Source organism: Phyllobates terribilis, unplaced genomic scaffold (genome assembly GCF_046119375.1).
Source record: "Phyllobates terribilis strain yellow unplaced genomic scaffold, ASM4611937v1 Scaffold_130__1_contigs__length_5004896, whole genome shotgun sequence".
Lineage (NCBI taxonomy): Eukaryota > Metazoa > Chordata > Amphibia > Anura > Dendrobatidae > Phyllobates > Phyllobates terribilis.
In genome coordinates, this window is record NW_027362890.1 from 3,114,785 (window position 1) to 3,140,488 (window position 25,704).

Here is a 25,704-nt window from a genome sequence, read left to right on the forward strand (position 1 = left end):
GAATGTACAATTTTCAAAGTCATGAAAATACATAAAAATCTTTAAATGAGAAGGTGTGTCCAAACTTTTGGTCTGTACTGTATATGTATGTATATATATATATATATATATATAAATAATACTCTGGCTGGTTGAGGACCGGGGCACAGGAGGCAGGAGCCGCCTGCTGCAGCCTACACTGTGCTCGCTGCTAAAGAAAATTACTATTCACTGCTCCCCACACCCATGGGAGTGAATATTCATGGTCTTTAATAGCGGGCACACGCGATCGCTCAGCAGCAGCAGTATCCGCGCCGCGGCTACACTGTGTGCCCCGGCTATTAAGGAGAATGAAGTTACTGCTCCCCATGCACACAGTTCCGGCAAACTCTGTGGTGACTCTTCCCGCAGCTCATCTCACCTTGTGAGGGCGCATGGCAGTGAGATCAGCTGCTGGTAGACAGGATTCACGTCGTACACACGCGGCTCCGCTTTGTACACCTCGTACACACAGGGCTCCGGTCCGTACACCTCGTACACACGCAGCTCCGCTCCGTACACCTCGTACACACGCGGCTCCGCTCTGTACACCTCGTACACACGCGGCTCCGCTCCGTACACCTCTTACACACACGGCTCTGCTCCGTACACCTCGTACACGAGCGGCTCCGCTCCGTACACCTCGTACACGCGTGGCTCCGCTCCGTAGACCTCGTACACGCGCGGCACCGCTCCGTACACCTCGTACACGCGCGGCTCCGCTCCGTACACCTCGTACACGCGCGGCTCCGCTCCGTAGACCTCGTACACGCGCGGCTCCGCTCCGTACACCTCGTACACGCGCGGCTCCGCTCCGTACACCTCGTACACGCGCGGCTCCGCTCCGTACACCTCGTACACGCGCGGCTCCGCTCCGTAGACCTCGTACACGCCCGGCTCCGCTCCGTACGCCTCGTACACGCGCGGCTCCGCTCCGTACGCCTCGTACACGCGCGGCTCCGCTCCGTACGCCTCGTACACGCGCGGCTCCGCTCCGTACGCCTCGTACACGCGCGGCTCCGCTCCGTACGCCTCGTACACGCGCGGCTCCGCTCCGTACGCCTCGTACACGCGCGGCTCCGCTCCGTACGCCTCGTACACGCGCGGCTCCGCTCCGTACGCCTCGTACACGCGCGGCTCCGCTCCGTACGCCTCGTACACGCGCGGCTCCGCTCCGTACGCCTCGTACACACGCGGCTCTGCTCCGTACACCTCGTACACACGCGGCTCTGCTACATCCACACTGTAAACCCCTCCTGACCCCACACATAAACTTCAGCTCATCCAGCACCATGACAACCAGCACAGCAGAGTCCTGCATCCACTGAGGCCCCTGATCATGTGACCCCTGACTCCTCCCCTCCTGTGACCTCATCACAGCTCCTGTGCGCACACAACAGCCATATATGTGGTGGCGACTCTGCAGGTGGAGGTATGTGGAGACCCCATTACTGGGGCAGGGGGCAATAACCCCTTCAGCACGGAGGCTCTTTTGGGGTCTTGTGTTGCCCCTTTATAAGAATCATAAGGTTTCTGTTCTGTTTCCTGTAATAGATACATACGACCCAACTATGGAGACAGGAAACGTATTGTTCTCATAGTACAGGATCCCCACAGTGTAATGCCCCCGTTATGCAGTATGTATGATGCCCCCACACAGTGTAATGTTCCCATAGTACCGCCATCCCCCCACACAGTACAATCAGAGGCATAACTAGGGTCTGATGGGACCCGTTGCGAGATTTCGACCACCCCTCATCCTGATATATACAGTGGGTATGGAAAGTATTCAGACTCCTTTACATTTTTCACTCTTTGTTTCATTGCAGCCATTTGGTAAATTCTAAAAAGTTCTTTTTTTTCTCATTACAGTACACTCTGCACCCCATCTCGACTAAAAAGAAATGTAGAAATTTTTGCAAATTTATTAAAAAGAAAAACTGAAATATCGCATGGTCATAAGTATTCAGACCCTTTGCTCAGACACTCATATTTAAGTCACATGCTGTCCATTTCCTTGTGATCCTCCTTGAGATGGTTCTACTCCTTCATTGGAGTCCAGCTGTGTTTAATTAAACTGATAGGACTTGATTTGGAAAGGCACACACCTGTCTATATAAGACCTCACAGCTCACAGTGCATGTCAGACCAAATGAGAATCATGAGCTCAAAGGAACTGCCCAAGGAGCTCAGAGACAGAATTGTGGCAAGGCACAGATCTGACCAAGGTTACAAAAGAATTTCTGCATTACTTAAGGTTCCTAAGAGCACAGTGGCCTCCATAATTCTTAAATGGAAGAAGTTTGAGACCACAAGAAATCTTCCAAGACCTGGCCGTCCAGCCAAACTGAGCAATCGTGGGATAAGAGCCTTAGTGAGAGAAGTAAAGAAGAACCTCAAGATCACTGTGGCTGAGCTCCAGAGATGCAGTAGGGAGATGGGAGAACGTTCCACAAAGTCAACTATCACTGCAGCCCTCCACCAGTCGGGCTTTTATGGCAGAGTGGCCCGACGGAAGACTCTCCTCAGTGCAAGACATATGAAAGACTGCATAGAGTTTGCTCAAAAACACATGAAGGACTCCCAGACTGTGAGAAATAAGATTCTCTGGTCTCATGAGATGAAGATAGAACTTTTTGGTGATAATTCTAAGCGGTATGTGTGGAGAAAACCAGGCACTGCTCATCACCTGCCCAATACAATCCCAACAGTGAAACATGGTGGTGGCAGCATCATGCTATGGGGGTGTTTTTCAGCTGCAGGGACAGAACGACTGGTTGTAATTGAAGGAAACATGAATGCGGCCAAGTGCAGAGATATCCTGGATGAAAACCTCTCCCAGAGTGCTCTGGACCTCAGACTTGGCCGAAGGTTCACCTTCCAACAAGACAATGACCCTAAGCACACAGCTAAAATAACAAAGCAATGGCTTCAGAACAACTCTGTGACCATTCTTGACTGGCCCAGCCAGAGCCCTGACCTAAACCCAATTGAGCATCTCTGAAGAGACCTGAAAATGGCTGTCCACCAACGTTCACCGTCCAACCTGACGGAACTGGAGAGGATCTGCAAGGAAGAATGGCAGAGGACCCCAAATCCAGGGGTGAAGAACTTGTTGCATCATTCCCAAGAAGACTTGTGGCTGTACTAGCTCAAAAGGGGTCTTCTCCTCAATACTGAGCAAAGGGGCTGAATACTTATGACCATGTGATATTTCAGTTTTTCTTTTTAAAAAATGTGCATAAATTTCTACATTTCTGTTTTTTTTCAGTCAAGATGGGGTGCAGAGTGGACTTTAATGAGAAAAAAATGAACTTTTTAGAATTTACCAAATGGCTGCAATGAAACAAAGAGTGAAAAATTTACTGTTATACCAATTAAATATGTGAATAGAGTTGTTATAGACCCAGTCTGCGTACGGGCACTCTGACCTCTCTATGTACCAGATTAGATGTATGTTATGTATTTATGTTTTGAAAAATAAAATAAAAATGATGTTGAAAAAAAAAGAGTGAAAAATTTAAAGGGGTCTGAATACTTCCCGTACCCCCTGTATATGTATGTCCTTTATCCTGGGCCTCAATCTAGTATATGTCCCCCGTTCTGCCCCTGTTCTTTAGTGTATAGAAAAAAATAAACTATTACACTCACCAGGGGCGAACATAGAAGTGATGGGGCCCCATAACAGAAGTATAATGCACACCCCATAATCCTCCATACAGTATAATGCACAGCTCATACTCATACATGTAGTATAATGCACAGCCCACAGTCATCCTTGTAGTATAATGCACAGCCCATAGTCATACATGTAGTATAATGCACAGCCCATACTCTTACATGTAGTATAATGCACAGCCCACAGTCATACATGTAGTATAATGCACAGCCCATAGTCCATACATGTAGTATAATGCACAGCCCATAGTCCATACATGTAGTATAATGCACAGCCCATAGTCCATACATGTAGTATAATGCACAGCCCATACTCATACATGTAGTATAATGCACAGCCCATAGTCCATACATGTAGTATAATGCACAGCCCATAGTCCACACATGTAGTATAATGCACAGCCCATACTCATACATGTAGTATAATGCACAGCCCATAGTCCATACATGTAGTATAATGCACAGCCCATAGTCATACATGTAGTATAATGCACAGCCCATAGTCCGTACATGTAGTATAATGCACAGCCCACACTCTTACATGTAGTATAATGCACAGCCCACAGTCATCCATGTAGTATAATGCACAGCCCACACTCTTACATGTAGTATAATGCACAGCCCATACTCATACATGTAGTATAATGCACAGCCCATACTCATACATGTAGTATAATGCACAGCCCATAGTCTGTACATGTAGTATAATGCACAGCCCATACTCATACATGTAGTATAATGCACAGCCCATAGTCCATACATGTAGTATAATGCACAGCCCATACTCATACATGTAGTATAATGCACAGCCCATAGTCTGTACATGTAGTATAATGCACAGCCCATACTCATACATGTAGTATAATGCACAGCCCACACTCATACATGTAGTATAATGCACAGCCCACACTCTTACATGTAGTATAATGCACAGCCCATAGTCCATACATGTAGTATAATGCACAGCCCATAGTCATACATGTAGTATAATGCACAGCCCATAGTCCGTACATGTAGTATAATGCACAGCCCATAGTCATACATGTAGTATAATGCACAGCCCACACTCTTACATGTAGTATTATGGCCAAGGGCACCGTGTACTCGCTGATTTAAAGAAAACAGAACATTATACTCGCCTTCTCTCTGCTCCCTCGCCGCTCGGTGTCTTTTTTCTGGAGCTGCCGCTGACTTCAGCTACAAGTGACAGGAGAGCATGATGTTACTTCCATGCGACCCCTAATGGCGTACATGCCAATGTCAGCTGCTGGCCTCTGATTGGTCAGCAGCGTGTATTGTGGCACTTCAGCTGAATGTCAGTCCGAGAACACATCCAGCTGAAGTAGGGGTCGGTCGCAGGAGCCACTGCGGTCATTAAGCCTCTCACTATAATGCTCTCATAGTACCTCTATTTCCCCACACCGTATAATGTTCTCACAGTACCGCCATCCCCCCACATACAGTATAATGTTCTCACAGTACTGCCATCCCCCCACATACAGTATAGTGTTCTCACAGTACCGCCATCCCCCCACATACAGTATAATGTTCTCACAGTACCGCCATCCCCCCACATACAGTGTAATGTTCTCACAGTACCGCCATCTTCCCACATACAGTATAATGTTCTCACAGTACCCCCATCCCCCCACATACAGTATAATGTTGTCACAGTACCGCCATCTTCCCACATACAGTATAATGTTCCCACATTACCACCATCCCCCCACATACAGTTTAATGTTGTCACATTACCGCCATCTTCCCACATACAGTATAAAGTTCCCACATTACCACCATCCCCCCACATACAGTATAATGTTCTCACAGTACCGCCATCTTCCCACATACAGTATAATGTTCCCACAGTACCGCCATCCCCCCACATACAGTGTAATGTTCCCACAGTACCGCCATCCCCCCACATACAGTATAATGTTCTCACAGTACCGCCATCCCCCCCACATACAGTATAATGTTCTCACAGTACCGCCATCCCCCCACATACAGTGTAATGTTCCCACAGTACCGCCATCCCCCCACATACAGTATAATGTTCTCATAGTACCGCCATCCCCCCACATACAGTATAATGTTCTCACAGTACCGCCACCCCCCCACATACAGTATAATGTTCTCACAGTGCCACCATCCCCCCCACATACAGTATAATGTTCTCATAGTACCGCCATCTTCCCACATACAGTATAATGTTCTCACAGTACCGCCATCTTCCCACATACAGTATAATGTTCTCACAGTACCGCCATCCCCCCACATACAGTATAATGTTCTCACAGTACCGCCATCTTCCCACATACAGTATAATGTTCCCACAGTACCACCATCCCCCCACATACAGTATAATGTTCTCACAGTACCGCCATCCCCCCACATACAGTATAATGTTCTCATAGTACCGCCATCCCCACACATACAGTATAATGTTCTCACAGTACCGCCATCCCCCCACATACAGTATAATGTTCTCATAGTACCGTCATCCCCCCACATACAGTATAATGTTCCCACAGTTCCGCAATCTTCCCACATACAGTATAATATTCCCACAGTACCGCCATCTTCCCACACCGTATAATGTTCTCACAGTACCGCCATCTTCCCACACACAGTATAATGTTCTCACAGTACCGCCATCTTCCCACATACAGTATAATGTTCTCACAGTACCACTATCCCCCCCACATACAGTATAATGTTCTCACAGTTCCGCAATCCCCCCACACCGTATAATGTTCTCACAGTACCACCATCTTCCCATATACAGTATAATGTTCCCACAGTTGCGCCATCCCCCCACATACAGTATTATGTTCCCACATTACCACCATCCCCCCACATACAGTATAATGTTGTCACAGTCCCACCATCTCCCCACATACAGTATAATGTTCCCACATTACCACCATCCCCCCACATACAGTATAATGTTCCCACATTACCACCATCCCCCCCCACATACAGTATAATGTTCCCACATTACCACCATCCCCCCACATACAGTATAATGCTCCCACAGTGCCGCCATCCCCCCACATACAGTATAATATTCCCACATTACCACCATCCCCCCCACATACAGTATAATGTTCCCACAGTACCACCATCTTCCCATATACAGTATAATGTTCCCACAGTTGCGCCATCCTCCCACACCGTATAATGTTCCCACAGTTCCACAATCTTCCCACATACAGTATAATGTTCCCACATTACCACCATCCCCCCACATACAGTATAATGTTGTCACAGTCCCACCATCTCCCCACATACAATATAACATTCCCACAGTACCGCCATCCCCCCACATACAGTATAATGTTCCCACATTACCACCATCCCCCCACATACAGTATAATGTTCCCACATTACCACCATCCCCCCACATACAGTATAATATTCCCACATTACCACCATCCCCCCCACATACAGTATAATGTTCCCACAGTGCCACCATCCCCCCACATACAGTGTAATATTCCCACATTACAACCATCCCCCCCACATACAGTATAATGTTCCCACAGTACCACCATCCCCCCACATACAGTATAATATTCCCACATTACAACCATCCCCCCCACATACAGTATAATGTTCCCACAGTACCACCATCCCCCCACATACAGTATAATATTCCCACATTACAACCATCCCCCCCACATACAGTATAGTGTTCCCACAGTGCCACCATCCCCAATTTTATTTTAGGTTTTAACACTTGGTTTTCTTTTTTTGGTGTTTTTCATGTAATATATGGAAGCCTACAGGAAAATGCTAAAAGAAACATAATATCCAGGAATAAAACCACTGTACATGGAGACATTAGCATCAAATAACTGTCTTGTTCTTACAAACACGCTGTTATAAATGAGATCTAACGTGATAAAAGATTACAACCTGGGGAAGACGGGAAACATTCATACAGACGGTCGGTGATGATGTAGTCAGTGAAGGACTCTGGCCATATCTGTTTCTAGAGCCGTATTAGAAGATGAAGATGTCGTCCTCATCATGAAGTTGTTATTTCTCATGCCATCTGTAATGTATATGACGAGAATTAGCGTTATGGAAGATGAGTCTATGAGAAACGTATTCAGCTGCAGACTCCTAGGAAGAAACTGCTTGTTGTCTGTGGCCTAAAATATAAAGGTTTTATTAGTACGTCAGGGACAAAAGCAGAATGTTGTAAAATAATAAAAATACCATTGCTGCTTGGGTTTCTGGGTGATTCTTACTGAAGCAGTGGCCAACTTAGCCAGTGATTGAAAGTATGGAGGAGATGTCTAAGTCAGCAATTCAACTTATGTTCCAGTCCATAAAAACTAGAGAACACAACATCTACACATTCTATCTCCTGATATATTTCCCTTATTATCTCCAGTAATTGTATTATTACACAGGATTCTTTATGATGTTACATCGGCTCATCTTCTTCTCATTCAGGTTTCTACAATATCAGATCCTCTCAGTGAAGATCTTCTATATTAAGAGAATTTTTCTGAATCACCTATCAAGGATGGGCATGGACAGAGACAAGATGGCGGAGAGGATAATGCACCTCACCCTAGAGATCCTCTTCCGGCTTACTGGAGAGGTGAGAGATTCTGATGACGTCACATTACATCATTCTTATCTATGGGAATAACAGATGGACAGAACTGGAGAGGTGAGGACTCTGGAAATGTCTGTAGTGAGATTTATTAATGTGTCTCTCCATAACCAGGATTACACAGTAGTGAGGAAGACCTCTAGTGAGCGCTGTCAGGACCCTGTGTCTGAGGGATGGGGAAGACCCCTGAGCCCAATCACAGGATCTCCACCTCACCCCCTGATACACGAGGACATCAATGACCAGAAGATCCTAGAACTCACCTACAAGATGATTGAGCTGCTGACTGGAGAGGTGACACTGCTGGGAATGCTGGGACATTATACAGTAACGCTATGGAGGGATCGAGGGGATGACGGTATCATTGTATGTGTCAGGTTCCTATAAGGTGTCAGGATGTCGCCGTCTATTTCTCCATGGAGGAGTGGGAGTATTTAGAAGGACACAAAGATCTGTACAAGGACATCATGATGGAGGTTCCCCAGCCCCTCACATCACCAGGTAATAGACAGGACTAAATGCACACGGCCTATAATTATCTCTATGTAAAGAATGAATTCAGTCCCTGTATGTGTTTCTTCCAGATCTATCCAGTAAGAGGACAACACCAGAGAGATGTCTCCGTCCTCTTCTTCCACAGGACTGTAAACAAGAAGATCCCAATGTTCCTCAGGATCATCAGGTAGGTGGAGAGAAGGTGTCCTGAGATCTCCCCTATGATGTGTAGGCGGCTGTGAAGGTCTTGTGCTCAGTCTTGTTTTATCCACCAGTATTATATGTTTTATACTTGTGTAATGAGACCAGTGGAGATGGCAGGATTAGAGCTGATCATAGATGGGACTTCTCCATCTGTCTGTGACTTTTATAATATTTGTTTCAGGGTGAAGATCTGACCCATATTAATTCTACAGAGACATATGTGAGGGGTGATGAGCGGTATAAGGAGGAGATTCTTACATATGACTACCCAGGTGAGTAGTGACCACTAAATGCAGAGAAGTCACAGATTCTTCTCAGTCACCGGCTGTGGCTGCTTTATCGGTGGTGTAGTCCGGCCGTATCACAATCGTGTGATCACCATTTTCCCTCTAGACCACAACATTTTCCTCCATCCAAAAATGTTCACATTACTTTGTGTAATTGTAAAAGCTTTTTTCTATAGAACTTACAACCTGGAGGATCCACCTGCCCCCTGGGATTAGTAGACGCTGACCTTTACCTGCCCAGATCTGTAAATTACAAACCAAATGACAGCGTACGTAGAAAGTGCTGACAAGTGAGAAAATCACTTGAAGAAAAATATTCTGATGGGACTGTAAGAGAAAGCGGAGGGTAATTGTAACGGGTCTGGGAGGCGGAACCTCTGAGCTACTATACAAGGGGGCGGTCCTTGTAAGGGAGCGGGTGGCGACCAGGGAAGACGGGCAGGCAGTCACAGCAGGTGACCGGGACAGTCTCTGAGTGAACGGGCTGGAGGTCACGGCAAGTGACCGGGGCAGTCTCTGGATGAACGGGCAGGAGGTCACGGCAAGTGACCGGGGCAGTCTCTGGGTAAAGGGTAGGTACGACCTGTGATGGCAGAGCCTCCAGGTAGGCTAGCAGGCAGATGGTTGATGTGTGCTCCCAGGTGAGCAAGCGAGAGTCTCTGGAATGGCAGGTGGTCACAGCACGTGACGGCGGAGCCTCCAGGTAGGCTAGCAGGCAGGTAGCAGATGTGCGCTCCCAGGTGAGCGGGCAAGCTGGTCCATAGACAGACTGACAGGAGTTGGAGGGCAGACCGTCGGACCTCAGGCTAGCAGGCAGGTAGCAGAGGAGCGCTCCCAGGTGAGCGGGCAAGCAGGTCCTTAGACAGACTGACAGGAGTCGGTAGGCAGACCGTCGGACTTCAGGCTAGCAGGCAGGTAAGCAGAATATCAGGCAGGAATCAGACAGCAAACTGGCAGGAATCTGGCAGGTAACTGGCAACGGGACCTGAGGGCTGAAGCAGAGTAGTGAACAGTGCAACAACATTGCTCCGGCACCTCCATTTTGGAGGAGGTGCCTTATATATGGTGAAGTCCTCCGGCCATTGGCCGGGGACTCCTTAGGACGGCGCGCGCGGCCCCTTTAAGAGGGAGGGAGCGCGCGCGCGCGCGCCCTAAGCACAGTGGCCGGGAAGGAGCGCGCGCTGCCAGCAGAGCGGGAGGAGGACGCCGGGCTCGGAGCAGAGGGGTGAGGGGAACAGCGTCCCTGCCTAGCAGAGGGCAGGGACGCCGGCGCTACAGTACCCCCCCCTTTAGGCCCCCCCTTTTTTAGGCCAGAGAGAAATTTAGCTAGGATGAGAGGGGCATGGATGTTCTCCCGGGGCTCCCACGTTCTCTCTTCAGGACCAAACCTCTTCCAATCTACTAGAAAAAAGGTCTTCCCTCTTACCCTTTTGGTGGCCAGAATGTTCTCTACCTCAAATTCGTTTTCAGCGGAAACCGGAGCAGGAGGCGTACCTGTAGACTTGGAAAAAGAGTTAAGTACCACAGGTTTGAGGAGAGATACATGGAAGGAGTTAGGGATCCGCAAGTTGGCCGGGAGTTTCAATTTATAGGCCACCGGGTTGATCTGACTGATGACCTCCAGAGGACCGATGAACCGAGGCCCTAACTTATAGGAAGGAATCTTGAGCCGGACATACTTGGACGAGAGCCAGACCTTATCTCCTGGACGGAATTGAGGAGGATCCAGACGTTTTTTGTCAGCATGTCTTTTCATACGCTCGGATGACAGAAGGAGTGCGGATCGGGTACTCTCCCATATGGAGGAAAATTTGTTAACAAGAGATTCCACAGCCGGATTGTCCACCGAGGTGGAGACGGGAAATGGGATCCGAGGATGCTGACCGAAGACAACAAAAAACGGGGATTTGGAGGAAGATTCGCTCTCGTGATTGTTGTAAGAAAATTCGGCCCATGGCAGGAGATCCACCCAGTCTGAATGGTGGGCATTAACGAAGTGCCGGAGGTAACTGGTCAGGTTCTGATTGATCCGCTCCACTTGACCATTAGACTGTGGGTGGTAAGCGGAGGAGAAGTCCAGGGTGACGTCTAGCAGTTTACAAGTGGCTCTCCAGAAGCGTGACGTGAACTGTACCCCACGATCCGACACGATGTGGAGGGGCAGGCCATGAAGACGGAAGATGTGGCGGATAAAGTCTTTAGCCAGCTCGGGTGCAGACGGGAGGCCTGGCAGGGGAACGAAATGAGCCATCTTGGAAAAGCGGTCAGCGACCACCCAAATGACCGTACAACCGGCAGAGACGGGGAGATCAGTTATAAAGTCCATTGCTATATGCTGCCAGGGGGCAGCAGGTACTGGGAGCGGAAGGAGGCGACCGGCTGGCAGATGTCTCGGAACCTTGTTGCGGGCGCAGGACACACAGGCAGAAACAAAGTCTATTACGTCCTTGTGCAGGGTAGGCCACCAGTAGTGCCGGGTAATAAGCTGGAGGGTCTTTTTCTGACCGGCGTGGCCAGCTAGTTTAGACGAGTGACCCCAGTGTAGGATCTTCTCCCGATCAGGTACTGATACGAACGTCTTACCGGGAGGGAGACGATTTAGACTCACGGGAGCCACCTGCATTACTCTGGCGGGATCGATGATGTGTTTCGGTTCCTCCTCGAGATCAGACACCAGAAAGGCTCGGGACAAGGCGTCCGCCTTGATGTTTTTGTCAGCCGGGCGAAAATGAAGAATAAAATCAAAGCGAGCAAAAAACAAGGACCACCGAGCTTGGCGCGGGTTAAGTCTCTGGGCATGCTGGAGGTAAGCCAAGTTCTTGTGGTCAGTGTAAATTATTACCGGGTGAAGAGCCCCTTCGAGCAGGTAACGCCACTCCTCCAATGCCAGCTTGATGGCCAATAACTCTCGATCTCCTATGGAATAGTTGCGCTCAGAAGAGGAGAAGAGTTTGGAGAAGAAGCCACAAGTTACCATTCTCCCGGAAGATGATTTTTGGGTAAGTACCGCTCCGGCTCCAGAGGAGGAGGCGTCAACCTCCAGGAAGAACTGCTTGTTGCCATCTGGGCGATGCAGCACCGGGGCGGAAGAGAAGGCCTGTTTTAAGGAAAGAAAGGCCTCCTCTGCTTCGGGCGGCCACTCTCTGGGATTAGTGCCCTTACGGATGAGCGCGGAAATTGGGGCAGTCCGGGAAGAGAAGTGCGGAATGAAGAGGCGGTAGTAGTTGGCGAAGCCCAGGAACCGCTGAATGGCCTTCAACCCCTCCAGTCGGGGCCATTTCTCGATGGCAGACAGTTTCTCTGGATCCATTCGAAGGCCGGTCTGAGAAATAATGTAGCCCAAAAACGGAAGCGAGGTCTGCTCAAAGAGGCACTTCTCATATTTAGCGAAGAGGTGATTCTGCCTGAGCCTGAGCAGGACCTGACGAACGTCTCTCCGGTGAGTCTGGAGATCCGGAGAGAAGACCAAGATGTCGTCCAGGTACACCACTACGCAGGAGTAGAGAAGGTCCCGGAAGATGTCATTGACCAACTCTTGAAAGACGGCAGGAGCGTTACAGAGACCAAAGGGCATTACCAGATATTCATAGTGGCCGTCCCGGGTGTTGAATGCAGTCTTCCATTCATCCCCTTGACGGATACGGACCAGGTTGTACGCCCCACGGAGGTCCAGTTTGGTGAAGATTCTAGCCCCCCTCAGACGATCAAATAATTCTGGAATGAGCGGAAGGGGGTACTTATTCTTCACCGTGATCTGGTTAAGGCCTCTATAGTCTATACAGGGACGGAGAGAGCCGTCCTTCTTTTTTACGAAAAAGAAGCCTGCTCCCGCCGGGGAGGTGGATTTCCGGATGAATCCCCTGGCCAAATTCTCCTCAATATATTCGGACATCGACCGGGTCTCAGCAGCGGACAATGGGTAAATACGCCAACGGGGAGGCGTAGTACCGGGTAACAGGTCGATAGGACAGTCGTATGGTCTATGAGGGGGTAATGTCTCTGCCTCCTTTTTATTAAAGACATCAGCAAATGACCAATAGGGAATCGGAAGTCCAGGCAGATTAGTTGGGGTAGGAGAAGGACGGGCGGGATGAACAGGAACCAAACAAGTCTTATGACAGTCCTGTCCCCAGCGAAGGACTTCTCCGGTCTGCCAGTCAAGCACGGGTGCATGTCTCTGGAGCCAAGGTAGACCTAGTAAGAGGGCGTGAGAGAGTCCAGGCAGAACATGAAAAGAGATGCTCTCAGAATGCAGCATTCCCACCTGCAGAGTTACGGATTCGGTGATGAGTTGGATGGGACGTGGTAAGAGGCCCCCATCCACAGCAGCGACAGATAATGGTATAGCCAGAGGTTTGGTGGGAATGCGGTATTTTTCTACCAGGGCCTGTGAAATAAGATTCCCGGCCGCTCCAGAGTCAAGTTGAGCCAGTTCGAAATAACGATTCTCCCCGCAGATAATTGCGACTGACAGCAGCAGAGATGGAGAGGATTTATTCTTGTCTAGGTCGACCTCTCTGAGCGAACCTAGACACAGGCGTTTCCCGACCTCTCCGGGCAGGTACGGATCCGGTGCTCCTTACTGCCACAGTAGAAGCAGCTCCCCTCGGCACGGCGTAAGTCCTGACGGGTTTTGACCATCTTGGTCTGGTCGACCTGCATAGGCTCAGGAGAGTGTACCTGGGGAGAAACGGAGGGAGTGACGGATTTCTGAAAAGTAGGAGCTAGACGTGGAAACCTCCTCTCACGGGTGACTTCTTTGGCACGCTCCTGGAACCGTAGGTCAATCCGGGTGGCAAGAGTTATTAGGTCATCGAGAGTGGTAGGAATGTCTCGACCGGCAAGTTCATCTTTAATACGGCCGGACAGACCTTCCCAGAAGACAGATACCAGAGCGTCGTTATCCCAGGCCAGCTCCGAGGCAAGGGTACGGAACCATATGGCATATTGGCCCACGGTGAGACTTCCCTGACGGAGGCGTAGCAGAGATGACGCGGATGAGGTCTTCCGTCCAGGTTCGTCGAAGACTTTCCGGAAAGCCGTGAGAAAGGCAGGCAAGTCGGACACCAGGGGGTCTCCTCTCTCCCATAGAGGATTTAGCCAGGCCAGGGCCTCCCCGGTGAGATGGGACATGATGAAGGCAATTTTGGCCCGGTCGGAGTTAAACTGGTGGGACAGGAGTTCAAAGTGCAGGGTGCACTGATTTATAAAGCCCCGAGCCTGAGCGGGGTCGCCTCCGAAGCGAGGAGGTGCGGAAAGCCGGGGTCCGGGGTAGGATACCATAGTATTGGTGGGCAGCGGAGCTGCCGGATTGCGAGTCATGGCTCTGGCGGTGGTTGCTGGTGGAGCAGTCAGAGTGTCCAGGCGAGTATTGACATTCCGCAGGTGACCCAGGATGGACTCCTGTTGGGACCTCTGACGGGACAGTTCATGACACAGGTCCGAGAGTGAGGGAGCTTGGGTGCCACCGGGTTCCATGGCCCGAGCAAACTGTAACGGGTCTGGGAGGCGGAACCTCTGAGCTACTATACAAGGGGGCGGTCCTTGTAAGGGAGCGGGTGGCGACCAGGGAAGACGGGCAGGCAGTCACAGCAGGTGACCGGGACAGTCTCTGAGTGAGTGGGCTGGAGGTCACGGCAAGTGACCGGGGCAGTCTCTGGATGAATGGGCTGGAGGTCACGGCAAGTGACTGGGCCAGTCTCTGGATGAACGGGCAGGAGGTCACGGCAAGTGACCGGGGCAGTCTCTGGGTAAAGGGTAGGTACGACCTGTGATGGCAGAGCCTCCAGGTAGGCTAGCAGGCAGATGGTTGATGTGTGCTCCCAGGTGAGCAAGCGAGAGTCTCTGGAATGGCAGGTGGTCACAGCACGTGACGGCGGAGCCTCCAGGTAGGCTAGCAGGCAGGTAACAGGTGTGCGCTCCCAGGTGAGCGGGCAGGAGTCTCTGGAATGGCAGGTGGTCACAGCACGTGACAGCGGAGCCTCCAGGTAGGCTAGCAGGCAGGTAACAGGTGTGCGCTCCCAGGTGAGCGGGCAAGAGTCTCTGGAATGGCAGGTGGTCACAGCACGTGACGGCAGAGCCTCCAGATAGGCTAGCAGGCAGGTAGCAGATGTGCGCTCCCAGGTGAGCGGGCAAGCTGGTCCATAGACAGACTGACAGGAGTTGGAGGGCAGACCGTCGGACCTCAGGCTAGCAGGCAGGTAGCAGAGGAGCGCTCCCAGGTGAGCGGGCAAGCAGGTCCTTAGACAGACTGACAGGAGTCGGTAGGCAGACCGTCGGACTTCAGGCTAGCAGGCAGGTAAGCAGAATATCAGGCAGGAATCAGACAGCAAACTGGCAGGAATCTGGCAGGTAACTGGCAACGGGACCTGAGGGCTGAAGCAGAGTAGTGAACAGTGCAACAACATTGCTCGGGCACCTCCATTTTGGAGGAGGTGCCTTATATATGGTGAAGTCCTCCGGCCATTGGCCGGGGACTCCTTAGGACGGCGCGCGCGGCCCCTTTAAGAGGGAGGGAGCGCGCGCGCGCCCTAAGCACAGTGGCCGGGAAGGAGCGCGCGCTGCCAGCAGAGCGGGAGGAGGACGCCGGGCTCGGAGCAGAGGGGTGAGGGGAACAGCGTCCCTGCCTAGCAGAGGGCAGGGACGCCGGCGCTACAGTAATGATGCTGTTGGCTTCCTCGATCCCTGATATCTTATTGGATGAATCTACCTTCTCTCCCTTCTGTGCGGCTGAATGTGCTCATATGGTCCCTACAAGACCAGGTCCAGTCTTTATGACCAAACCTCGCTTTTACGATCAACAACATTAAATGTGCAGTGAGGGCCAAGTGTGAATTTCTGTACAATAACAACGGAGTTTCCTTTTATCCTGACTTTTCAAACTATCTTCAAACAGGATTGCGATTATCTATATAAATAACATTACACCTGTGCCATGATATGTCTCTAAGCTGTGCGTGGCTGATGGCTGTAATATACATCTATTCACACCTGCAGGAGATGTGGTGGCATGGCTCGAGCCCTGGTTTCATGGATTCACTCCACGTCATCAATTCCATTATGTTTTCAATCCTAAAGAATTCAGATTCCTGCACAATCTCTCCTGAAATGGGGGCACTAATACTTTCTCTACTCTCCTGGTCAGGACTCCTCATACCTCCAATGGTCCACCATAAATGAGTGCATCTCCGGTTTAGTGTTGGAGCTCTCCCTTATATATACGTTGTTGTTGGGGATGTAACATATCTTTTATTCTGTCTTTTTTACAGGTTCATTCTCTATGATAGTTTGATTGTGGTGGGATCGGCCTGACTCACTTATGTGTCTCTGTGACTCCATGGTGGTCTTTAAAAGAAGGTCTCCATTACCTTTTTCCACTGTCGAGGCCTAAATTTAAGACATCTCAGCTCTGCAATATTATAAAAAGTTCTACTTCAATGTCTAATATTTCTTCTTGAAATTTATCTGACAGAAAATATTGTCCCTTACGATAGTTTAGATGATGAAGAGCCCCCGAGCCCCAGACTCTAATTACCCCAGAGAGGTTTCACCACTAGTTACTCACGATTTACTGAGAAGACTGTTCAGTTCGATCATTTCAGTAGATGTGTTATTATCTATATTCAGTTTTTGACTACAGCAGTTCGTTCCCAAAATTCTCTGATTTAACCCCTTCCTGCAGCCAGTTTTGTGTTCCTAATCAGGCACCATTTTTCAAATCTGACGTGTGTCACTTTATGTGGTGATAACTGTGAGATTCTTCACAAAGGATAATAGGAAACAAATGGACCTTACAAATTATTTCCAACTACTCTTGAATGTGACAATACCCTATATACGGTTGTACACTACTGTCTGGGCACATGGCAGGATAAGAAGGGAAGGAGCGACATTTAGCTGTTTGAATGCAGATCTTGCAGATCCTAGAGGAGATGGGACACAACATTTGTAGAAACATTAATATGACAAAATGGCAGAAAACCAGAGCAATAGAAATCCCCATAAAGTGACTGAATTTTGGAAATTATAACCCTCAGTGAATTAATTTATAGGAGTAGTGACTATATTGACTCCACGGCCACTTTCTGGACATTAGCACGCAGTTGATGTTGGAGAGTAAAAATTGCCCATTGGCCATTTTATTACCCAACACATAGTGCCCAGATTGTGCTCCAGGAGACACACACCGTAAATGAAGAGGGTTCTTCTCACTATAGTAATGCCAAATACATGGATGATAAATGTGGTTTGGACGCACTGCAAGGCTCGGAAGCAAGGGGGAGATTTGACTTTGGGAGAGCGGATATTGCTGGATTGGTTTATGGATGAGTAAAATTAATTATTGGTATCATTTTTGTCTACATAACATTGCTTGGTGGCTTCTTATTTCATATTTTGGAGGCAGAATGAACAAACAGTTGAACACCACGATCCAATGCTTCATCCTATGAAGTTTTTCCCCTTCTCCCATGACAGCACCACCTGAGAGAGGGTATCCACCCACCAAGGACAGAAACCTACTGAATAAAAAGGAGGTACCTCTCTTCCGCATCAGTTTTGGTTCCTGTCCTTGATGGGAGCCTCTCTAGGTGGTGCCTCGCCTACCTGATCGTGGGGTCTGGACCGTGGATCCCGGGATCGATGCGGCCTGGAGGCCATGAAGATGCAGCAGATGGTCCTCTGTTCCCAGCCCCATCTTGCTGATACCTGGGTCTGCGTGCGGGGGGGTGCCTTCCGGGGTCCTCTCCCATGTGCGCTGGGTCCTGCAGCTGGGTCTGCGCTCACATGGTGGCCCTGGCTGAGCGCGCCGGCAGGCAGGTCTTCCGGGCTGCGCATGTGCAGGGTTGCGTCGCGCCCTGTGACATAGCGCGCCGGGTTGTCCCCATTTGCAAGCGCGCCGGGAGCCGCTGGGCTGCGCATGCGCATGAGGGATCCTGCGGCGTAGCGCGCCAGCTGGCATTAAAAAAAAAAAAAAGAGTATATTTAATTTAGTAAAATAAAAATATATATAAAAATATATATATATATATATATATATATATATATAAAAAAATCCTGCATTAAGCAGAAAAGAGAGAGCACACTGCTGCCGGAAGGGGAGGAGCCCAAAGGAAGTGGAGTCCCTTATGCTTTTTAAGGATGGGAAGCAGTCGAGATGGCGGTGTCTGCATCCCCGTCATGATGAGTGAGGAGCCGCAGTCACCTGGGCAGCAGCTGTCACCGCCGCAGGAGGAACAGCAGCAGCCACAGCTGCCAAAGCAGCATAAACAGCTCAAGCAACCGGAGCATCGAGAGTCTTCCCATCATCGGAGCCACAGCAGTGGGGGTCGTACTAGTGCCGGCAGAACCAGTCAGAAGAAATCTCGTCAATCCACCTCCGCCAGATGGGAGCCTTCATGTGAACGGCAACCACCGCCTCCGGTACCCTGGTCTGAACGGCAGTGTGGTGAGTGATCTTCGTGAAAGTTCACCTTAGTAATGTGCTCTTCTCTGTTTTTTTTTTCTCTTTTCTCTCCTTTCAGTTCTTTCTGGTTGTTAGGGACCAAAAAAGTGTAGTTCCAAGAATAAAAATAAGGAGTGTGCATTATGTAAAATTAACTTTCTCACCTCCTACGCTAAAAACCTTTGCTCGGATTGTATCCAGAGAACCACAGCAGAGGAGTCCCCTAGGTTTTCTATGGAATTAAAAACTTTGATCCAAACAGAGGTCAGGGATTCCTTAAAAGGCTTGACCTCGCGTAAGAAGAGGAAGCAGAAACAGGTTTCCTCGGACTCAGAGGAATCAGTAGAGTCCCGTTTCACGAAAGAATATCCTTCCCCCTCTGACCTCTCCTCATCATCGTCATCAGAGTCTTCGGATGATGATGGAAGGGGTAGGCCTTGTTTTTCGGTGGACAATACTGAAAGACTGGTTAAGGCTATTAGAGTGACTATGGGTATTGCTGATACCAAAGCTCCCAGAACAGTTCAGGATGTCATGTTCGGGGGCTTAGATCAGAAGAAGAGATGCACATTCCCAGTAAACGAGAGAATCAAGTCTCTTATAGATAGAGAATGGAAAAAAACAGAGAGGAGATACCCTTTTGAAGAGGAGGATGCAGCTAAGTGGGACAAAACCCCTAAAATTGATGTGGCCATCGCGAAGTCCTCAAAAAGATCCACACTGCCCTTTGAGGATTTGGGGACCCTAAAAGATCCGCTTGATAAAAAGGCGGAATCTTTTCTTTAACAGGCCTGGGAGTCAGCAGGGGCTCTAAAACTGGCAGTGGCAGCCACCTGCACCGCCAGGTCTATGATGATCTGGCTTCAACAGTTAGAAGACCAGATCAAAGGGAATGTCTCTAGAGAGAAAATTCTGTCAGATCTTCCTCTCGTGCAGGGGGCGGCTGCATTCCTTGCAGATGCATCGGCAGATTCAGTTAGGCTGGCTGCCAGCAAATCTTTCTAATGCAGCCCATAGGGCATTATGGCTCAAAAGCTGGCCAGGGGATGTGCAGTCAAAATCTAAACTCTGCTCAATCCCTTGCGAGGGGGACTTTCTTTTTGGGAAGGCCTTAGATGATATCCTGGATAAAGCCGCAGACAAGAAACATGGGTTTCTGTGTCTGTTCCCCGATATAAGAGCTCCTTTCGGAAGAGGAAATAGAATCGGAGCAAGTTTCCCAGAGACCAAAGTGGCTGGAGAGACAGGAAGCCGAATAACAGAGGCTTCATGTTCGGGGGTCCATCCTCCGAGAGTAAGAAAGCCCCTAAGTGACAGACCTCCCCAGGTGGGAGGAAGGTTGTCCCACTTCCTTCCTGCCTGGGAAAAAATCTCGTCCAGTACTTGGATTTTAGGGATGATCAGGAGGGGGCTCAAGTTGGAGTTCAAAAACATTCCCAGAAACACCGTCAGGATTTCTGCCCCCAGAGGCCTAAGGGAGCAGATGGCCCTGCAGCAGGAAGTACTCACTTTTGTTGTGAAGGGGGTTCTAGTAGAAACACCTGTACCCGAGCAAGGAAGAGGGTTTTACTCAACTCTCTTCCTAATAAAGAAGCCGGATGGTTCCTTCAGAACCATTGTCAACTTGAAGAAGCTGAACGACCATTTGATCTACAGGCCATTCAAGATGGAATCAATAAAATCGGCCATAAAAATGTTGTTTCCGGACTGTTATATGCACGTCCTCGATCTGAAGGACGCTTACTACCACGTCCCAATCTTTCCTGCACACCAACAGTTTCTGAAGGTAGCTGTACAGTTCGGCAAGCACATAAGGCATTTTCAGTTTGCAGCTCTTCCCTTTGGCATCTCCATGGCTCCAAGGGTTTTTACAAAGATTATCCTGGAAGTCACAGCGTATTTAAGGGAAAAACATATCCTAGTCATCCCTTACCTGGACGATTTTTTAGTGGTGGGCAGATCAAAGCAACTCTGCGCACTGACTCTGGCGGAAGTCATGGCCAGTCTAAATGGCCTGGGTTGGATGTTAAATTTAGAAAAATCGAGACTAGAACCAAAAAAGGTTAAATCATTCCTGGGTCTCATTTTGGACTCCGAAAACCAGACCTGTCTTCTGCCAGAGGACAAGAAACTGAAGATCAGTTCCCTAATATCACGGGTAATCAGCAATCCAACCATGACCTTGAGAAATTCAATGTCTCTATTGGGTACAATGACAGCTTGTATCCCAGCAGTTCAGTGGGCCCAGTTCCATTCCAGACGTCTTCAGCAGGAGATCCTGACAGCAGACAGGCGACTAAGAGGTTGCCTGGATGGGAGAATATACCTTCCAAGTGTAGTAATCAACTCGCTGGACTGGTGGAGGATTCCGGTAAATCTATCTCTGGGGGTTCCTTGGTCTTTCCAGGTGTCAGATACAATTACGACAGACGCAAGTGCAGAAGGCTGGGGTGCTCACCTGAGAGATCATTCAGTGCAAGGCCTCTGATCGGACAGCGAGACGGGTCTCTCCTCCAACATGAGGGAGCTGTTGGCAGCCAGAAATGCACTAGTAGAGTTCAGTTCTTTTCTCCAGGGTCATCACATCCGGATCATGTCGGACAACCGAACGACAGTCGCCTACATCAATCATCAGGGGGGTACCAGATCCCTTCCTCTGATGTTAGTAGCGGATCAGATCTTTCGTTTTGCAGAGAGTCATCTGTTAACGCTCTCGGTGCTGCATATAAAAGGAGAGGAGAACGTAAAAGCCGATTTTCTAAGTCAACACATCTTGAAACGAGAATGGGAGATGAATCCAGCGGTGTTCCAGCAGATTGTCGGCCGATGGGGACAACCTCAGATAAATCTGTTTGCAAACAAACACAATCGGAAAACCAAAATCTTTTGCTCCCTGAATCCAAAAGAGAGGCCGTTTGCGGTGGACGCACTGCAAATTCCTTGGGATTTTTCCCTGGCCTATGCCTTTCCCCGTCTAATGCTGATCCCTACCATCCTAAGGAAGATCCGAGAAGAACAGGCGAGGGTTATATTGATCACGCCGTTTTGGCCCAAGAGACCATGGTTCACTTGGATGAAGAGAATGTCCCAAGCGGATCCATGGGTTCTTCCGGACACCCCAGATCTCCTCAGGCAGGGCCCAGTCTTCCATCCCCAAAGATCGGGCCTGCATTTGACGGCCTGGATTTTGAAAGGTTGCTACTAGCGCAAGAGGGGTTTTCTCCAGATCTAGTTACTACTCTACTGGCGAGTAGGAAGCAGGTGACGACTAGGATCTATGGCAGAACCTGGGCTAAATTTCTGTCTACCTCAGGTCAGTCCGCCAAAGGGAGGGTTCCTATTGGGGCCATACTGGAATTCCTTCAGAAGGGTTTAAGCATGGGGTTAGCCACCAGTACCCTTAAGGTACAAGTATCAGCTCTGGGGGCACTATATAATTGCGACTTGGCGGCGAATAGGTGGATCATCAGATTCATTAAAGATTGCAGTAGATCCAGACCTATTCCTACTCCAAGGATGCCTCCTTGGGACCTTAATCTGGTTCTAGAAGCGCTAACAAAACCTCCCTTTGAGCCCTTAGATGAAGTTTCAGAAAAAATTCTAACTTTAAAGACAGCCATGCTGGTAGCTCTAACGTCAGCTCATAGAATTAGTGATCTGCACGTTCTGTCAGTTAACAATCCGTTCACTCAAGTGTGTATGGATAGAGTAATCTTAAGACCAGATCCGGCCTATCTTCCAAAGGTAGCCTCCAATTTCCATAGAACACAAGTAATTACTCTCCCTTCCTTCTATCCTAACCCTAGAGATTCTGAGGAACATAAGCTTCACACCTTAGATGTTAAGAGGGTATTAGTCCAGTATTTGGAGGTGACGAAGGCCTGGAGGAAAAGTGACGCCTTATTCATCTCCTTTCAGGGGGCTAGGAAAGGGCTTAAGGTTACAAGGGGGACCATAGCTAGGTGGGTCAGGGACACCATGGCTTAGCATACTCTTCTAGCAATCTGCCAGTTCCAGAGAACCTGAAGGCCCACTCCACCAGAGCTGTAGCTGCTTCCTGGGCTGAGAAGGCGGATGTGCCCATCGACATCATATGATCATATGTAAGGCGGCAACTTGGTCATCCCCCACTACATTTTACAAGCATTACCGTCTTGACCTTTCCTCTTCTACTGATCTGTCCTTTGGGAGGAAGATTTTGCAAGCGGTGATCCCTCCCTCTGGTGTCTGATCTCTCTAAATCTCTCAGGTGGTGCTGTCATGGGAGAAGGGGAAAAGTGTTATGATCTGCTACAGAGACTAAGGAAAGACAGGAGATCTGTCCCTACAATAGAACTAAACTAGATCCCTACGATGTAATGGGGAACCTGATCCTGCGATCAGACCCGCTAAAGTCCTCGGCTAGTCTGTACGAAGACCTATAGATGTGAGGGAGGAATCCCTACAAGAACTAGGGACTGGGATAAGTTGGACACCTCCTAGCAGAAATAGTAGCAGTCAAAGACAAACACACAACAAAAAGCATAGAAGTCAGAAGACCTAGCAAAACTAACAGAGAACGGCAACAGAGCACCAAGCTAGCTCAAGAGTAGTAAATACAATGAAGTCCAGCAAGGCAAGGAGGGCGGAGCCGGATTAAATAGGCAAAAATGGTCATGTGACCAGCAAACTCAAAAAAACCTAACAGGAGAGTTCTAACAAAAAGATCCTAGTTACTTACCGGTAACGGGATTTTACAGAGCCCATGACAGCACCCTATTAATTCCCTCCCCTTTATCACTTATGGTGTGCACTTCTTAGGGTGTTTTATTAGAAATGTTTAGGTGACAGTTATGTACTAACCTATTTTTCGGAGGCCCTCTCATGCTCTGAAACAAAAACTGATGTGGAAGAGAGGTACCGCCTTTTTATTCAGTAGGTTCCTGTCCTTGGTGGGCGGATACCCTCTCTCAGGTGGTGCTGTTATGGGCTCTGTAAAATCCCGTTACCGGTAAGTAATTAGGATCTTTCTATTAGACTGTGAATTGTCATTCACTGTCATTCTGTCAATAAGTTGTCATTTCTACAGACATTTTAAGTAGAAATGTTCAAAAATATAAATTTCAAGGATGTTTTATTCAAAATTAATAATTGTTTTTTTTCTTGGCAGATGACTGTACCAGGAGATCAGAGGGACAGGAGATTTTTAAATCAGATGATATTGAGATTCCACAGGATACAATTGAAGTGAATGCCATTACTCCAGATCTACCATCATCCCTTCATAGAAAAGACCTGTCATCTGATCCTATGAAACAGGTCCTGCCTTCTGATTCATTACCGACTACTAAGGAAAGTCAAAATAAAAAAATAAGAATTGAAAAACAAACTGCTTCCAAAACAAAGAAGACATTTTCACTTTCAGAAAATGGAAATAGTTTTACCCTCGAAAAGTCTATAAGTCAAAAAATACACACAGTGGACAATAGATTTTCTTGTTCCAAATGTGGGAGAGGTTTTAACCGTAAATCAGTTTTTGTTATTCACCAGAGAACCCACACCGGGGAGAAGCCTTTTTCATGTTCAGAATGTGGGAAATGTTTTAACCGGAAATCAGTTCTTGTTAGACATCAGATAATTCACACAGGGGAGAAGCCTTTTTCCTGTTCAGAATGTGGGAAATGTTTTATCCTGAAATCAGATTTGGTTCATCACCAGAGAACTCACACAGGGGAGAAGCCTTTTTCATGTTCAGAATGTGGGAAATTTTTTAACCATAAATCAACTTTGGTTAAGCACCAGAGATCTCACACAGGGGAGAAGAAGCCTTTTTCATGTTCAGAATGTGGGAAATGTTTTTACCATAAATCAGCTTTGGTTAAGCACCAGAGAACTCACACAGGGGAGAAGCCTTTTTCCTGTTCTGAATGTGAGAAATGTTTTATCCAGAAATCAGATCTTGTTAGACACCAGAGAACTCACACAGGGGAGAAGCCATTTTCATGTTTAGAATGTGGGAAATGTTTTAACCATAAAACAGCTTTGGTTGACCACCAGAGAATTCACACAGGGGAGAAGCCTTTTTCATGTTCAGAATGTGGGAAATGTTTTAACCGTAAATCAGATCTTGTTAGACACCAGAGAATTCACACAGGGGAGAAGCATTTTTCATGTTCAGAATGTGGGAAATGTTTTAACCGGAAATCAGCTTTAATTAAGCACTAGAGAACCCACACAGGGTAGAAGCCTTTTTCCTATTCTTTTTTTTAAAATCCAATAAATTTTTGAGGTTTTCTCATTAGTTTTTTTTTTTTACAAAACAAGAAACCAGTACATACAATAATAAACTAACATACATGCATCTCTCCGATATATCCTTTCAGCTTGCCCATTACCGTCTGATAACTTGCTGTTACTATATCTTACAATTAACATTCCACATTCTTGAAATCTCTTATATAAGCATAATATTGTAATAAACATTATAATCCTCTACACATATAGGTGTGCTATATTACCCAGACCACATGTTAAGGAATTCCAATACACAATGAAACATTAGACCTCGTCAATGCCTCCCTTCCTCCGTGAGTCAAATTGTCTCTCCAGCAATAACCCCCTTGATGGCATTCCCGGTGTATCCAACCATAAGTCTCGTATTTTCTCAAATTTATTCATTGAGTTTCGTTTTTTATATACCCCTTTTTCTAATCTGATAATATTATTTATCCTATTTTTTAGTTCACTAATTTCTGGGGGTGAGGGGTTTATCCATTTGGATGCAATATGTTTCCTAGTTTGAAATAAAATACGTGAAATCCCTATTGAAATTGGGTCAAATTCCATATAATCTTCTAATATACCTAATAGGCATTTTTTGGGTCTGGTTGAATATCTATTTTATATACCCTCTTTATAATAGACAGAACTCCTTTCCAGCATTTACCTGACTCCCGGCATTCCCATAG

The 25,704-nt window shown here is 48.1% G+C and overlaps 1 protein-coding gene across 1 annotated transcript; it reads left to right on the forward strand.

Annotated features, from left to right (window-relative positions):
* The first annotated feature begins 413 nt into the window (after nucleotides 1-413).
* LOC141203892 (uncharacterized) lies at nucleotides 414-25,380 on the forward strand. Its single transcript, XM_073663865.1, has 6 exons — nucleotides 414-419; nucleotides 8,444-8,623; nucleotides 8,707-8,830; nucleotides 8,914-9,011; nucleotides 9,210-9,300; nucleotides 23,907-25,380. Exons 1-6 carry the CDS (start codon nucleotides 414-416, stop codon nucleotides 24,959-24,961), a joined length of 1,554 nt encoding a protein of 517 aa, XP_073519966.1. The 3' UTR covers nucleotides 24,962-25,380.
* Nucleotides 25,381-25,704: the final 324 nt, after the last annotated feature.